We start from the raw sequence: 17295 nt of genomic DNA, 5'->3' as shown, positions 1-17295 counted from the left end.
GCAGTGAGATATTAACTGGACAAGAGTAAGGAAGTTGGAGGCAACGTCTCAATGCTCACTACTAATGGTATTTCAACCCCTACAACTCTAGTTCCATTGCCATTTTTTATGTCACTGAATTTCGCGTGGTCATAAAACTTCACCTATAATAGTAAACTTACAACATTATTAATTTTTGTATCATATATTAGCATTTGAACTACAAGAAGAGCAGCCAAGTCCTAATTGCCGACGTACATGGTGTAATATAATTTGATTATGATCATTGTCATCGAAGTTGTTTGGGATTTTATATTACAAAGTGTGGACAAGGTTTAATCCTTTTATAATTCAACTATGTGGGTTTGAATGTTCCCCATAATTCCTTTTGGTTTGATTATTATGACCTTAACCTAAGCAACTAAATAAGAAAATTAATATGATTTGTGCTCTTCAAGTTCAACATAACCAAATAATATCATGATGTGTACTATAGGATTAATACGAGCTCCTTAACAATATTCAAATTTTATGAAAGAGGTTGATCAATCCATTTCGGAAAGAAACTGAACTATATAAAATATATATAAAAAAGACTCGTATCAAAAGATATTTTTAGCTCAAGAATAAAGAAGTGAAGTCAATCTAATTAATATGGGTAGCTGCTATATATTTGCTTAAGTAATTGGCTCTGGTTAAGAGAGTGTTTAATAAGCATTCGAAGTCCCTAATCACATTTTCTCCCATTTGCATAGTACGAAGGGGCAAGTAAAAATTATAAAAATAGAGTGTGAAACTAAATAAACTGCCTCCTTTATTATTTAATCCTTTCAAAATATACGCGACATATTAACTAATTGAGACAGAACGATTCTTCGTGTTTAGCTATGATTGCCTAGTTGAAGAAACATTTTAGTGGCAATATTGGTGATGATAACCATTCAAACAAGGCGCCTTTTTATCTAGATAATGTTCGAAATTAATTTAAATATATAAGACCAAAGCCACTATTTAACTATAAAGGCAATATTGCTTTGGCAAACTCCACAAACATGAAGATAAAAAAATGTTCATGAGAAAAACCATTAAGGGGGAAAAAAAATAGCACGTGAAATTCTTACTGGAAATAGAAGGAGAAGAGATTAATCAATAGGAATGCACCTCATGTAGAAATCGAATTGCTTTTCCCACGTCAGAGCATCGTGGCTTTGAGACATGCAAAATCCCAAATGTCCATTTGCTTTCACATTTTACTGGAAAAAATTGAACAAATTTACTAACCAACGAAGTGAAAGAGAGTCTAAAGTTACCAATTTGTCTCCGTTAATATACTCTTCCTATCAATTAGCTAGGCTATCTCGATCGCCTAGTTAAATCACAGTTTTTCTTCACGAAATCTGATTGGAAGGAAGTAGGAATACAAGTCGATCACATCCCAAAATGAAGAAACTAATGCTAATATGAGCGACAACTCTTTTTATCACTTCTATGATTATTTTTGAAAACAACGGGAAAATTTGCTTTGACAGACTCCAATTTCTTTTATTCACGATGCAAGACTAGCTATTAACAGATGCACATTAAGCAGTTCACCTCTTGAGGGGCAATAGCACGTGGAATAAAAGTCCATCTATATAGCATCCACTAATAGCTGAAATTTTTGTGGAGAGTTGCACCTTTTTCTCAACTCTAAAGTAAAAGCATTCCCAATTATAAGGTGAAGAGATGAAATAATAAAAAGCAAGATTAAAAAAAAAAAAAAAAGCTACACCTACAATGCCAGATTATAAAATTAAGTTGCTACAAATCATTGTTGTAGATAAAGCATAAAAGTTGTTCGTCATACCTCTCGCCTTCTTCCATCAGCAACCAATAGCCAATGTTTATCTGATCAAAGTAAGAAAAGTGATTCATGAACTCACAGTCGTTTGTTAATTATTGCAGTTGGATCACTCCCATGTCTTAGCTATGAAGTAGATTGTTTTTTTTCACAATTAATAGTTAAACAAATATAAATTCAGTTATGCATGTGCATTAATCCTTACAAAGTTACCTTCTTACAATGGAGAGCCCTAAGTATTGCTACGGTAAACAGGCATAAAAGAGTTCTTCTTTTTCAACATACTTTCGGGACAAGGGGAAGCTTTCTTTTTCAATATAACAAGAGCAAACACACTAATTCAAGGAAGAATGAAGCACAGATGCAATAAGCAGAGTCTGAGTCTCATGATGATGGACGAAACTAAAGTAATGGGCAATGATAGCACAATTGTGATTTTGTGGACATCTCTCATTTTCCGACGAATTTCTATGGTTATATTCGAACATTGTTAACATGCAGAGAACAAAGAGAGTATGCAATACAAGAAAATGCATATTAACACAACTTTAAAAAGATGAGAAAGATCATGATTACATGATTAAAATAATTTTAAAGCAAAGAGAGTCTCTATACAAGCCTGGATTACTTAAGCTGGGATATCCATCTTGTAATGACTGCAAACAAATGTAGAAGCTTTAAGTTACCAAGCCAAATTGCAACTTTTCTTTTTCTGTTTCTAGTCAATAGGACACTGATGAGAACATCCATGTGAATTTTTTTTTCTTAGACTTCCTTGCAGTATCATCGTAAGCTGATTATGAATAGCATGCTGAAAATATGTCTATCGTATTTTAAGAACACCTCACCTAAAAACAATGAAAATTGGCCAAAAATGGTGAAAGTCGAGACAACAGGGTTGTGGAAGGTTTGTTTCTCAAGAAAGAAAATATTACATGCCGTAAAAGATGCCCTCTGTATGATACCACGTGGAAACAGTTGCAATCTGAGGCGAAGGCAGAACAATGGGAAATTACAAAGTGAGAAAAATATCATTTCATTGTCAACTAATCTGTTGAAGAGTCTGTTAGAACTGAAAAATTCAATATCAGATTCAGTAAGATGTGCAATAAACATTATAATACGACAGGTACTTGAGAAAAGGGCTGGAATCTACAAATTTACAATTTAAGTCAGATTGGTACGACTATATCGACTATGTATGTACAGAAGGGGCATGGACAAGCAACTAAATAATGCTCAAGTACAAGATATCAATGAGTAAAGACAGTACTGATCACCCATTCAATTCACTTGCACCTCTTGACAGTCGAGCTACAAATATTATGGAGCGGGTATCATTGTGATGGTGTGCAATTGAATCGAACAGAAACACATTCCACGTAGCATACATGTATATTTAGATGAAACCACGAACTCTGCAAAATGACAGTGGACACCAGGTGGAGTTTGGAGGCTCTTCTGCTGCTATGAAAGAGGTTGGTACATATGGTGGGAAGGGATACATGTGTGCGTTTTTCCTATTTATAATATGGAGAGAGGTTAGTTAAACAATTTCACTTAATTGAGATATACAGCATCTAGAAGCCGGAGAAACTCTGCACTCATGCAATAGCTCCAGGAAGGTTTTGGGAGCTCTTTTACTCTATAGTACCTTAACTTGATGTGTTCTCTGTTATTTGCATTGTGATGTTTCTTCTTATATGCTCTAAGAGAAGTTCAATCAATTGAAAGCTAAAGCCTTAAATTCATAGTAAATTAAATTGTTGAAGCAAGCAACTAGCTAAGTGTAAGTAACACTCATTTCAAATTTCAGACTGAAAGAATATACAAGTAGCGAATGTTCAAACTTCTTATCACATAATTGCCCTAAGTGAGACATATGATGACATGAATCAACTGACAGCTGTTAATAAACAGTTACCAGCTAAATATTTACAAGATCAATATCCTATCTACATTACTACATATTCCTGAATCATGTTAAATAAGTACTAGTATAATTTCGGAGAAAATGTAAATTCGATGTGCATTCGTTTGTATGCTTATCTAGAAGAACAATTAAGGAAAATCCTTCATCCTCATCTCCAAGACAAGATTTAATAATTGCCATCAATTAGTACCAATTCATCGAAGTTTATCACTTTCTAGCGAGAATAGCCTAGCCAAAAAAACAAATATATACAGTGTATAAGAAGATCTAAATTGATGACTGCAGGTATAAGAGATCTTCGTTATGTTAGCGAACCTGCGTCTCCTCTTCTTATCAGAAGAAAAAGCTTCCTCCATTGTCGTCGCGTCGTTGAATCTAACATACCTTCCTTTATTATAACAAATTAATATCCAAGTTCGAGAATAACTCTGAAGTTTCTTCACTTTATCACCATAGAACCGAGTAAGATGAAAATACCTCGGTGGAAGTTGCAGAGAATTGTCCAGTGACGACGACGGATAAAAATAGTGGTTGCGATAGATTTCGTGTTCAGGAGACGCCAATACTGTTTGGACCCCAAAATTGTTCAAAACAACATACGGACCCCTTTAGTCACGGAAAAGTGCATATATACCCCTAGATTTGTTTCGTCGTGCATGTATGCTCCCTAGTTTAAATAGTTTTTTTTTTCGTTGATATAAGAGACTTGATATAATTTGACTTTGATATGTAGATTAAAAAAATAAGAAAATATTTTTAAATTTATGAAATTAAATTTCTATATATAGAATGTAACATACTATCACTTAATGTTCGATGTTAAATATGTGAAAATTTAAAAGTAGAGAATTGCTAAAAAAAAAAAAAAATTTAAAAAAAATAAAACAAACAAATTAAAATGAAAACCGTCCGGCAATATTAAGTTTGATATATATAGTCGTGCTTTTTATTGGATGTGTTTGGTATGTAGAAAAAATATAATTTTAAATTTATATTTTGATGTTTAATAAATAAAGTCAAGTTATATCTCTCTTATTTTTAAGAAATTTGACATTCCTTAATTATTTTATTTAAAAAAAAAATCAATTGTTGCTCAATTCACTCCAGGTCAAAATTTTGTTTCAACCAAAACAAAATCACAACTTATAAAGAAAAACTTTAAACTTTATTATTCAAAATAAGCATATTAAGCTTGGAGGAAAAGAGGAAAAAGATTGAGGTACAAATTATGGGAATAAAATAATAGTGCAACATGCATCAGAATTTATTTCTAATTTTTTTTTCATTAAATTAAGTACAAAATTTGAAATCTGAAAGTATTTTAAGAGAGGGTATGACGATGTTTCATTGTGAGTAAGCTAGAGCTTAAAAATCTCAAATGAAGATCGACTCGACTTTGAGCATTTTGTGTTTCACAGTGTCGTGTCTGGACAAAATTTTATATTTTCATTTCCAAAAGTCGAGAGGGGTTTAAGTTAAATTTTATAAACTTGAGGGACGCAATTGCTATTTTGACTCCGAGCTTAAAATCCTAATTACCATACCGCCACCTCAGTGACACCGCCGTCCACCCTCGCAATCGCAAACTCTCAGATTAACTTAACAAACAGTGAACCAAAGTCTCCTTCTCATGGCGGCCCATTGAAACCTCCCCCACTCAGTCGACTCATATCGGCAATCAGCATTACATTCTTTTCCAAGCCATGAAACTCCTACATTCTCCTATCTTTCGTTCAGTATATTCGAAATCATTTTCTACCTCCCGGGAAATGGCAGTGTCCAACGAGGTCCTAAACATCATCGACAGAGTGGATCCACTGGAACCAGCACTTGACGAACTAGTTCGTTTCCTGTGTCCTGATATTATATCTTTTATTCTGGAAGAAAAACGGAAGAATCCTGAACTGGGTTTTCGATTTTTCATCTGGGCTGCAAAACGTAAGCGATTTCAGAGATGGATTCCGAAAAACTTAATCGCCGATATGCTTTCAAAAGATGGTGGTTTCGATTTATACTGGAATGTTCTAGATAAACTTAAGTTTTCCGGTATACCCATAGCTTCCAATGCTTTTGCAGCTTTGATTTGGGGTTATTGGAAGGTAAATAAGGCAGAAAAGGCTATTGAGGCTTTTAGTAGAATGAAAGATTTTGATTGTAAACCTAATATATATACCTACAATATGATTCTTCATATTGCGGTTCAAAAAGATGCTATTTTGTTAGCTTTAGCTGTGTATAATGTGATGTTGAAGTTGAATTCGCAGCCCAATAGTTCTACTTTTAGCATTTTGATTGATGGTTTGTGTAAGAGTGGCAGGACTCATGATGCACTCGCACTGTTTGATGAAATGACTGAAAGAGGTGTATTGCCTAGTAAGATTACCTATACGGTTATTTTATCGGGGTTATGTCAGGCTAAGAGAACTGATGATGCATATAGGCTGCTTAATGTGATGAAGACCAGAGGATGTAAGCCGGATTTTGTTACTTACAATGCCTTGCTTAATGGATTTTGTAAACTAGGTAGGGTTGATGAAGCACATGTACTTCTTAGGTCTTTTGAAAATGAAGGTTATCTAATGGATATAAAGGGATATACATGTCTGATTGATGGTTTTGTTAGAACCAAGAGAATTGATGAAGCACAATCTGTCTTTAAAAATTTGTTCGAAAAAAATGTGGTTCCCGATGTTGTATTGTACACAACTATGATTCGGGGTTTATCCGGTGCAGGTAGGGTGAAAGAGGCATTGAGTTTGCTAAGAGATATGACAGGGAGAGGTGTGCAACCAGACACACAGTGTTATAATACTCTGATCAAGGGCTTTTGTGATATGGGCGTCTTGGACCAAGCTCGTTCACTTCAGCTAGAAATATCAGAAAATGATTGCTTTCCAGACACATATACTTACTCTATTGTTATTTGTGGAATGTGCAGAAACGGCCTCGTGGAGGAGGCTAGGCATATTTTCAATGAGATGGAGAAGCTAGGATGTTTTCCTTCTGTTGTAACTTTCAATACTCTCATTGATGGTCTTTGTAAGGCCGGTGAGCTTGAGGAGGCTCATCTAATGTTTTACAAAATGGAGATAGGTAAAAACCCTTCATTGTTTCTTCGTCTCTCTCAAGGTGCTGATCGAGTCCTTGACAGTGTAAGCCTGCAAAAAATGATTGAGAAATTGTGTGAAACAGGTAAGATCCATAAAGCTTACAAGCTTCTTATGCAGTTGGCTGATTGTGGATTTGTACCAAATATAGTTACGTATAATATTTTGATCAATGGATTATGCAAATCAGGATTAATTAATGGTGCTTTAAAGCTTTTTCAAGAGCTTCAAGTCAAGGGGCATTTCCCCGATTCAATTACATATGGGACACTTATTGATGGTCTCCAAAGGGTTGGCAGGGTAGATGAATCTTTTAAACTCTTTGACCAAATGAGCAAGAATGGCTGCATGCCAAGTGCAGAAGTCTACAAGTCCCTTATGACTTGGTCCTGTAGGAGGGGACAGATCTCTATTGCGTTTAGCCTTTGGTTTCAGTATTTGAGAAACCATGCTTTTCGAGATGGCGAAGTGATAGGGTTAATTGAGGAACACTTAGAGAAAGGTGATCTGGAAAAAGTAGTTAGAGGGTTGCTTGAGTTTGACCTAAAACGGGCAGACTTTGATTCATCACCTTACAACATTTGGTTGATTGGGATGTGTCAGGAATGCAAGCCACACGAGGCTTTGAAGATTTTTTCCTTACTTGTGGAGTTTGACGTCATGGTTTCAGCCCCAAGTTGTGTAATGTTGATTCATAGTCTTTGTGAGGAAGGAAACTTGGATCAAGCAGTTGAGGTCTTCCTGTATACGTTGGAGAGAGGTGTCCGCTTGATGCCACGAATTTGCAACAAATTACTTCAGTCCCTTCTCCGTTCTCAAGATAAAGCACAGCATGCTTTTGGTCTCTTGGAAAGAATGAGGTCTACGGGCTACAACTTAGATGACTATCTTCATCGTGGTACAAGATCTCTTTTTCGTCAATGAAATGGGAGGGAACAGAGAATCCATCACATGGATAATGTTGCTTCTCAGTTTTTCAGTTTTATCAGGAGAATCCATCACATGGATAAGGTCACATGGACATTGCCTATGGAAATAAGATCTCTGGAAATTCTTCTGTTGGGGTTCATGGTAGCCTATATGCTGATCTTAAGGACATCGTTGAGACATGGAGGCAAAAGATACCAAATGAGTTGGATAGTCCGTGATGATCAATGGGACTTGTTTCTTGGTTTCCCTTGTTCTGTTTCTAGCTTTAGTAGATACCATAGTACTTTCCCCTGATCTATGATCTTCTCCTCAGGAAGTAATACCAGATCATACTATGAAGTTAGACAGGGTGGCAGCAGATATTCCAATAGTGCGGAGACATCGTAGCAGCTTCCGCCATATGACGCTGATTGGATCAGATGGTTCTCAGCGCAATTTTATTGTTCAGTCATCTTTAACACCAAATGCCAGAATTGATGAGCGGATCCTACAGCTTTTCCGTATGATGAATCGGATGTTTGAGAAGCACATGGAGTCCGGCAGCGGCACATCTGCATTCACACCCCTATTATTATACCCGTACAGCCACAGGTAGTAACTAATCTTCTTCACCTCATAAACTAGTGTTAGCTTTCCCCCTTTTTTGCTCTATTAGCCAGAAATAAGGCAGCCATTCTCTATTGTGTTATAGTACAATTGCTGTAGTGATGCAAATTGCGTTCTTCACAGTAAGTGCCTTTATATCTAATTGTTTGTGTTATCTGATTGTCCTAACTTTTCAACATTGAGCTATTTTCTTTCAAATAACTCCATGTAAATTCATGATATAGGTTCGCATGGTAGAGGATGATTTGATGTACAGCACTTTCCTGGAGGTTTATGAGAACCATTGTGCAAAAAATGACCAAGAAGCAGACTTACCAATCACATTTTTCAAGAAGCAACTCAACCAAGCAATATCTGGATAGATCTCACCAGGTGCTGTTGTTGATCTCCGTCTTCAAGCATATAATGAGATCGTAAAAAGTTTTGCCACAGAAAGCATATTCTCACAGTATATGTTCAAAACACTCTTGAGTGGCAATCACATGTGGGCTTTCAAAAGCAGTTTGTAATCCAGTTGGCACTTTCTAGTTTTATGTTGTTCATGCTCCAAATTGGTGGAAGGTCTCCAAACAAGATAGTATTTGCTAAAAACACCGAAAAAATTTTCCAGACCGATTTCCATCCTGCTTATGATGCAAATGGAATGATTGAATTTAATGAGCCAGTGCCATTCCTGACCAGAAATTTGCAAGCGTTTTTCTCTCATTTTGGAGTAGAAGGCTTAGTTGTTTCTGCCGTGTGTGCTGCTGCTCAGGCTGTGGTCTCTCCTAAAGTAAGATTTATTTCTGCACACATCATATATTCTACTTTGTTTAATTCCTGAATGCTGATAACCAAATAATTGCCATCTGCAGCAAAGCCAGCTCTTATGGTATCATCTGGCAATTTTTTTTCGAGATGAGTTGCTATCTTGGTCTTGGAGAAGACCTCTTGGGATGCCTCTGGCCGCTGTTGTATGTTCAGGTAATCCGAACCTTGTGGACTTAAAACAAAAAGTCACTACAAATGTTGAGAATGTCTTTGGGCTGATCAATGGAATAGCCCCTCAATACATCTCAGAAGAGTTATCCACTTGTTTACTTTTTGGTGCTATTTATATAGCTCTTGAGTTCCTCACCAAGTAATTACCACTTCCCTTTTTCAATAAAATCAAGCATTAGCCATCTCCTGAGTATTCTTAGATTATATAGACATCTGCGTGTGACTGAAGTCATATGCTTAGATAAGTTTGGCTTCAGTTAATATCTAAATGCCTGCATTGTGACATTGTTGTGTTTGGCGGAGAAGAATGGCATGGATCCGCCACAATGTGTGCAGAGGGGTGTAGGGGAGTTGGTTGAAGCTGCCCTTACTCCCAGGAACTTGTGCATGATGGATCCGACGGCGGCATCCTTGGTTCTGATTTTTTTTTCTAATTTAATATTTGTGTTATGCCAACTTTTAGGTGTCTAATAGTGTAATGTAACATCAATTAGTGACTGTATAGTCTCTTTTATTTACCTTTAGGTGATGCGAGCTAGATAAGCATATAAATTTCTTCCTCCAGTGTTCTTCTGATGCTTCGCTTTCTGAGTTGGCAACCCCTTCAAGTGCAAGTGCAAGACACCTGGTGATGCAGCCTCAACAACATTGCACCCTTAAGTTCCTTGTATAAGAAAATCTGAACCTTTTCGATTTGAGGTTAGATCCAGTTATCATCTTGATGACCTCTTTCAGCTTCATTTACTTTTTGTAGTGAATGGGTGTCTGCTTTTCCATTAGCGATGGCTTCTTGGATTGATTTCTATCTTCATGTACTGAGGAGGTCCGCTCCTCAAGTTTTAATTTGTGACTAACAAGAATTTTTAATAACAAGGGAAAAAATTAATCAATCTATGTGCCTATATCAATACACATTTCATTTACTGAGGTTAAAGTCTGCAACTGAAATTAACCTTAGTTAAAGTGACTAAATGAATACATTAAGCTCGTCTTTGGTCATATATTTCCAAATATGTATGGGAAATTAGATTTTGGGTGAAGTTTTAATGTGTATTTGGCCATAGTTTTTGGAAATATTTTCGTGAAACATAATTTCTAGCCATAAGTTGTAAAAATATTTGAAGTACTCGTACATTTGACACAAAATTATCAGTTTTATAATGAACTAAATAATATATCATCTAAAATATAACACACGTTATCTTACTAAACACTATTTTACTAATACAATTACTAGATTAAATAAGGATCCATCAATGCAAAAACTAAACAACGATATTAACGGTTATTAAGACCATCTCCAATCCACCTCTATTCTCTATATTTGGAGAACCCACTTCTAAATCATCATGTATTCTCCATTTATAGAGAGGTGAATAGTAGTTGGAGAACTACTATTCACACTCTCTATTTCACTTTTTTAATATTTTATTATTTTTATTACTTTTGAATTGACATATTATTTTACATATAATGTCATTAATTAAATAATATTTCTACTTCTTTTTGAATATAATATAATATTTTAAAATATATATTATTTAATATATACTACTTTCATCTCGAATTAATAGTATTTATTTTTTTAACTTTCGTCGATAGTATAATTTGATTTTATTATTAATTTTCACTATAACAAATACATAAAATTAAAATGATAAAATGAACGATTTAATTTGAAATACAACAAATAATATAATAATTTAAATGCAAAATAACAATACAATACATAACATAATAATTAAAATACAATATAAAATACAATACATAACATAATAATTGATTCGCAATGAAACATGAATCATGCCAAAGATGTTGAATGTCCATTTGGACTTTTGCAATCACATTTTGCAAGTTTTGCAGCACCTTCACGTTTTCGGAGAAAGAAAATGCTACATGATATAATGATTACGTGTTTTATACTGCATAACATGATAATTGAGGTTGAACGCTATCTTAATGCATCAATTTCAAGATGTCATAGAGGCTCTAACTCTAACGACAAAAATGGAGGTAGATGAAATCTCCTATTTGAACATCTTTTAGCTAGACATAAAAAAATTAAGGACAAAAATACTCATTTTAAATTTCGTGATGCACTAATAGAGTATTAATGGGGACAACGTAATGATTTGGAAAAATTGAATGTTTATATAATTGTATTTCACTTTATTGAATTTGCCCATTAATTTAAATATTATATAATATTCTCTTGCAATTTATGTTATTTAAAATTTAGAACAAAATATAATTTTTTATTAAAATAAAAATATTTTATATCACGTGAAAATTATATAAAGTAATATTAGGGAAACAAAGAAAATATTTATATTGTAAAATAAGAAAATAAGAATTATATGAAAAAAGATTTTTTTTAGAAAATAAAATAGAATTTATATGAGACACATACATACAGAATTACAGATGCACAAAAAGAAAAGGGAGAATATTATTTGTTTTAGATGAAAGCAAATTCATTTTTTTAATTTCTCAAAATGTCTATTTTAAAATTGTAAATCCATATATACACTGAACAAGAGAGAGAATAAAAAAAGGAGGATATGAACAGCAAACTAATAGAACCACCATATAACAAATCCAGTACTTACTTCAAAATATATATAGCATGAGATTATTTTAAAACTCGATCGATGTAAGCCTATTAAAAATAATTTTCCTATCTTAGATTAGTTGATTGAGTACACTTTATACTAGTATTAATTAACTATAATAAGAACAGTAATTACTAGTTAAGGTAAAAGTATTTTCCAGATTCCAAATAACAATAAAGCTTAAAGTAGTTAGCCATTTCCATGCATGCACCCCACTTGTGTCCCCTCCATAAAAGACTATGTCTCCACTTTTGAATAATTCCTTAATTATTTATCTCCTTCCTCCTAGCTCCTTTTGTTTTAGTGTTAAATTTCTATTAAGCTAATAATTATTAACTCCTTGACTAATTAATCAAATGGGCATAATCTTATCATCCTCATCACCCTCAAGACCAACTTTTCCACATCTTTTTATCATGATCAATTGATCATAAAATACAAGATTTTTGCTTTACCAAGAAAATATAATTAAAGAAACATGAGGGGAAAAAAACTTTTTTTTTTGTTTGTGAACTTTTGAGAAGGGAATTTTTTAGATACCGACATATATCTTTAGTGGGATGATGCCAATGTTGTAGGAAGGAAAAAGCAGAAAATGAGATAGAGAGATGATGATGCTCATCTAAAAGTCTCTGAAAATCATATCTTCAACCTACCTTTTTTAGGGCCAAAATGCAGAAATTGGCACCAGAAAAGGTTAAAAAAAGAACCTTGCAGTGCTCTTTTAGTACGTTCTTATATATCTAGATGTGAATTGAAATTCACCCTTACTTTGGATAAAATAATTTGTTTTTATAGATCAGCAATTAAAAAAAAATATCACGAGAAAATATTAATAGTAAATACATTTTAATTGATACTTGTGTAATCTCACAAGTCATAACATACCTTTTCAATTTTCGTGTGAATAGTTCATAAAATAAGAATGTAGAAGTCATAAAATAAGTACTGTATATTACTTAATTAGTAATTAAAAGAGAAAAGAGAGTAGTATGTGTTTTTTCGTGGAAAACAAAACATGAAATGAAGTATTAACATAACCAGCTGAAAGAGATGAGTAAAATAACAAAAAGAAAACGAGGAAAGAAAAACCAAAATAGGGAATTTTTAACCAAACTAAGTCATTATATAAAATAATTTACCAAAGTAATACATTTTTCTAAAATTTTACTAGTAAAAACGTATTTCACAGTAACGTTTTAGGGTATATTTTATTTTTTAAAAACTAACAGCATTAGGTTGATATACGTTACTGTAAGTAACGTTTTACTCCTAAAACGTTATTTTCAATAACATTTTACTCCTAAAACGTTATTCATAGTAACGTTTTAGGAGTAAAACGTTATTGTGAGTAACGTATATCAACCTGACGTCATTAATTTTTAAAAAATAAAATATATTCTAAAATATTACTGTGAAATATGTTTATACTAATTTTGTAAAATTTTAGAAAAATATATTATTTTGACAAAATGACTTTATATAATGGCTTAGTTTGGTTAAAATATTTGAAATAAGAGTAATGTGTTGTATTATACGGAATGCGCTAAAAATAGTGCGGAGAGAGATTAGGAATACGTGTGTCGGTGAGTCGCAACGGTGGCATTATGTAACTCATCCATTTTAGCTGACAACATTTCCCATCATAAGCTAAGGGGGTGGGGACTTCCCACTTTCTCGTATCAACACGTATTCTCGCGATGAATCGATTTGGGTTGGTTATGGAATTAATTTACACGGCACATATATTTAACATGATTAGATTTAAACGACACTTTTATACGTTAAAAATATTTTAAATTTCTTATTCTCTTTATGTTTAATTAAGACAGGTAAAATCAAACGAGGGAATATATTCTTTCTTCTTTTTTTTTCCTCATTTTTAGTAATTATATACGTCCTATACAAGTATCTACTGTAGCTATGATTATGAATTTAGACAAGTTCCTGTTTTTTCAGCCTTTGCCGGCGGCTGAAAGTGTTCAAACTAGTTTCTGTTATTTTAGGATCTTTGCATGCGTGGAATGTCCGAGATTAAAAGTTATGTACCACTTGTGGAAATGTGACGAACCATATTTTCATAATTAAAACTCTATGATAAATTTACTGCACTTGCAAATTATATTCTTGAGTCCGGAGAAAAAATGATAAAAATTTTAAAGGGGTACGTTAAAAAGATTTATAATTAAAAGGGTAAAATTATTATAGATATAGCGATTCATTTTAACAACGTTAATCTAATCTTTTTTTTAAAAAAAATCACTATACTTGTAGCGTTTTTATGCTATGGCAGCATTTTTAATAAAAAATATATTTTTGTAATTGAAAATCGCTGCCTCTTTTCCTTAATTTCTCTTTAGATCTTTTTTTGGAAATCGCTGCCTTGGCAACGATTATATTAAATTGAATTTTGTTTAAAAAAAAGAAGAAGATGAAATCGCTATTTTGACAGCGATTTTTAGAATTTCTTTTCTTTTTTTGTTTGAATATTTTTATTTATTTCTTTCGACTTTCATTTTTGAAATTATAAATTTTGTGAACTTCTTTTTCTTTTCTTTTTTTTTAAAATTTCCATAATTTTTATGTTATTTTATAAATTGGCTGGAATATAAAAGTATAATACGATTTAAAATATAATTGGCTAGAATATTTATAAAATAAAATAAAAATTTAAAAGTTATTGATAAAATTAAAAAAAAAAGTTCACAAAAATCACTGCATTGGCAGCGATTTACATTTCAAAAATGTTAAAATATTAAAAAAAATCTTCTAAATCTTAATAAAATAATTTCCACTAAAATATCTTTTTTGCTAAAAAATCGCTGCCCAGGCAGCAATTTCCAATTATAAAAAAAAAGATCATTAAAAAATAAAAACGTTGTCATAGCAGCGATTTTAAACTTTTTTTTAAAAAAAAAATTACAAAAACGCTACAGAGATAATAATTTTATCAAAATAAATCGCTAGCAATTTTACCCTTTTAAAATTTTTATCAATTAATTTTACCCTTTAAATTTCGGGCTCTTATATTTCTTTTCTCTTTCAAATAAAAGTTCTAAAATTTTAGCTCGTAGAAATAATGAAGTACTTTTAGACTGTTTAAGGACATGTAGTTCATAATATTAGACTGTTAGGACAACTCAATGACATAATTGCAAAGTGTATACAAATTACAAGTTAAATTATTGAATAAGATGTTTGTTAATTATATCTTCTTTTTTATGGTTTTTTTTTTTTTTTTCTTTTTGGTAATTTGCAAGATTATAACAACTTACAAGTTCACTAAAATGCATTCCAATTGGTGAAAATTACTAGCCTTCCCCACCACACACCATCTATGTGCCGACTTTGATTGTTTATTAAATACGCAACAAACCCCATTTCTTATCTTTCAAAGATTCCTTCTCACACTCACACACCCTCCTTAATTTCCCAATTCTTATATAGTGAGCGCCACCAGCCCCCCTTCAAATTTCGTCTAATTTCTTGGGTGGTCGATGTTTCTTGTTTAATTTCATCTGCATTTCTTTCTTATTACTCTACCTTTTTCCGATTACTACCTACTTATATACCCTACCAATCAAGAATCCATTATCACCATAACCATTGCCTCTGCTTTCTCCACTGTGATTAAGCTTATTTATCAACATTTTTGTTCAAATTACCAATTGTGAAAATCTCTATGGCAATTTCCACTTCTTTGATGATTCTCAGCCTTCTTTTGCTCACCTTCTGTCAAGGTAACCAACGAATGCTCTTTTTTTCTTCTTCTATTCAAATTGGGGTAGGAAAATTGAACTCTCTCGCTCACAACATGAAAGTTTAGATAACCAATCGATCAATTGAGCTACTAAGCTATCACAAACATTTCTAAATTTGCTTTCTTATTTATTGTTATGAATAGAAAAATTGTCAGTGATGATTACATTGGTTTTTAATTGTTTAATTTTGGTATTTTTCGCTTTTTTGCTTATGTAGGTATATTTGGGGCTACGTTTACATTTGTGAACAAGTGTGACCATACTGTGTGGCCTGGAATTCTGGGCAGTCCAAAACTGGATAGCACTGGTTTCGAGCTAACCAAAGACACTTCTCGTTCATTCCAAGCGCCGACTGGCTGGTCTGGCCGTTTCTGGGGCCGAACAGGCTGTAATTTCGACGATTCGGGAACCGGTACATGTGCAACAGCCGATTGCGGTTCCGGACAGATGGAGTGCAACGGCGGAGGAGCTGCAACTCCGGCGACACTAGCAGAGTTTACACTCGGCTCAGGTTCGCAGGATTTCTATGACGTGAGCCTAGTGGACGGGTACAATTTGCCTATGATGGTGGAGGTGAGTGGCGGGTCGGGTCCTTGCGCATCCACGGGTTGCAACGTCGACTTGAACCAAAAATGCCCGACGGAGCTAAGGGCGGACGGTGGTGGCGCTTGTAGGAGCGCGTGTGATGCTTTTAAGACTCCACAGTACTGTTGTGAAGGCGCTTATGCTTCACCGGCGACGTGCTCGCCGTCGGTTTACTCGCAGATGTTCAAGTTAGCGTGTCCAAAATCTTACAGCTATGCATATGACGATGCGACAAGTACATTCACATGTTCTAATGCCAATTACATCATCACATTTTGTCCATCCTCTCAAACCAGGTAAATGAAATCATAAAATCTATAAGTCAAAAGAGAAGTGTAAATGACTATTCATTAGTAAAATTTAAATTTATTTTGATGTACATTAGTATTATAAATCATTTTGGCCAAGTTTAATAAGCTTTTGATTAACATTTTTCTCCTTTTTGTGCAGCAAAAAATCTTCAAAAGCGGATGGATCGACACCTGAGTCAGGTTCTGAATCAGGGTCAGATCCTGAATCATTACCTGGCTCTGAATCAGGGTCAGGATCAGGGTCAGGGGCGATGGGTCAGACCATGCTAGCGGATGGATCTTGGTTAGCTAGTTTGGCGGTAGGAAGCTCAACTAGTAATCAACCTTCAAGAGTTATTCAATTTACACCACTAATGGTGGCTTTTGTACTTTTTATAGGTTCACTTTTGAAATTATAGAGTTTCTAATTACAATTAAAATTTCATTGAGTATAGTAGATAAGGTTGTTAATTGTTAAATAAGAAAAAAGAAAGAGCAAAACGAGGTACAAATGTGCTAGCTTCTATTAAACTCACATTGTAAACGATTCCACTAATTACATAAGCTCATCCCTTTTCTTCTTTCTCCTTTTAAGTAAATAATTTTCTCTTTATTTTTATTTGTTATGTTGTATTTTTTAAAAATTAATTTGATTAATTTTTAAAGTTAAA

The 17295-nt window shown here is 33.4% G+C and overlaps 3 protein-coding genes across 4 annotated transcripts; 2 read left to right on the top strand and 1 right to left on the bottom strand.

Annotated features, from left to right (window-relative positions):
* Positions 1–919: 919 nt before the first annotated feature.
* On the bottom strand, positions 920–5457 carry LOC138342188 (uncharacterized). Its single transcript, XM_069294401.1, has 6 exons — positions 5441–5457; positions 4230–4358; positions 4068–4136; positions 2755–2804; positions 1826–1866; positions 920–1232 (listed from the first exon to the last, which is right to left on the bottom strand). Exons 1-6 carry the CDS (start codon positions 5455–5457, stop codon positions 1230–1232), a joined length of 309 nt encoding a protein of 102 aa, XP_069150502.1. The 3' UTR covers positions 920–1229.
* Positions 5114–10266, top strand: LOC101264179 (pentatricopeptide repeat-containing protein At1g79540). Of its 2 annotated transcripts, XM_010318123.4 has the most exons (4): positions 5114–8380; positions 8620–9167; positions 9250–9358; positions 9902–10266. In XM_010318123.4, exon 1 carries the CDS (start codon positions 5456–5458, stop codon positions 7781–7783), a length of 2328 nt encoding a protein of 775 aa, XP_010316425.1. In that variant the 5' UTR covers positions 5114–5455; the 3' UTR covers positions 7784–8380; positions 8620–9167; positions 9250–9358; positions 9902–10266. The 2 variants fall into 2 exon arrangements, with proteins under 2 accessions (XP_010316425.1, XP_010316424.1); XM_010318122.4 differs by having other exon boundaries at positions 9250–10266.
* A 4950-nt stretch (positions 10267–15216) lies between these two features.
* Positions 15217–17205, top strand: LOC101262166 (thaumatin-like protein 1). The gene is made up of 3 exons (XM_004232450.5): positions 15217–15728; positions 15967–16630; positions 16785–17205. The coding sequence occupies exons 1-3, from the start codon at positions 15671–15673 to the stop codon at positions 17041–17043; spliced, it is 981 nt and encodes a 326-aa protein (XP_004232498.1). The 5' UTR covers positions 15217–15670; the 3' UTR covers positions 17044–17205.
* Positions 17206–17295: the final 90 nt, after the last annotated feature.

The sequence above is a fragment of the Solanum lycopersicum genome, chromosome 2, assembly GCF_036512215.1.
Source record: "Solanum lycopersicum chromosome 2, SLM_r2.1".
In the NCBI taxonomy this organism is placed as follows: Eukaryota; Viridiplantae; Streptophyta; class Magnoliopsida; order Solanales; family Solanaceae; genus Solanum; species Solanum lycopersicum.
The sequence above is the reverse complement of the archived record's forward strand: the minus strand, read 5'-3'. Positions and strand labels throughout refer to the sequence as shown.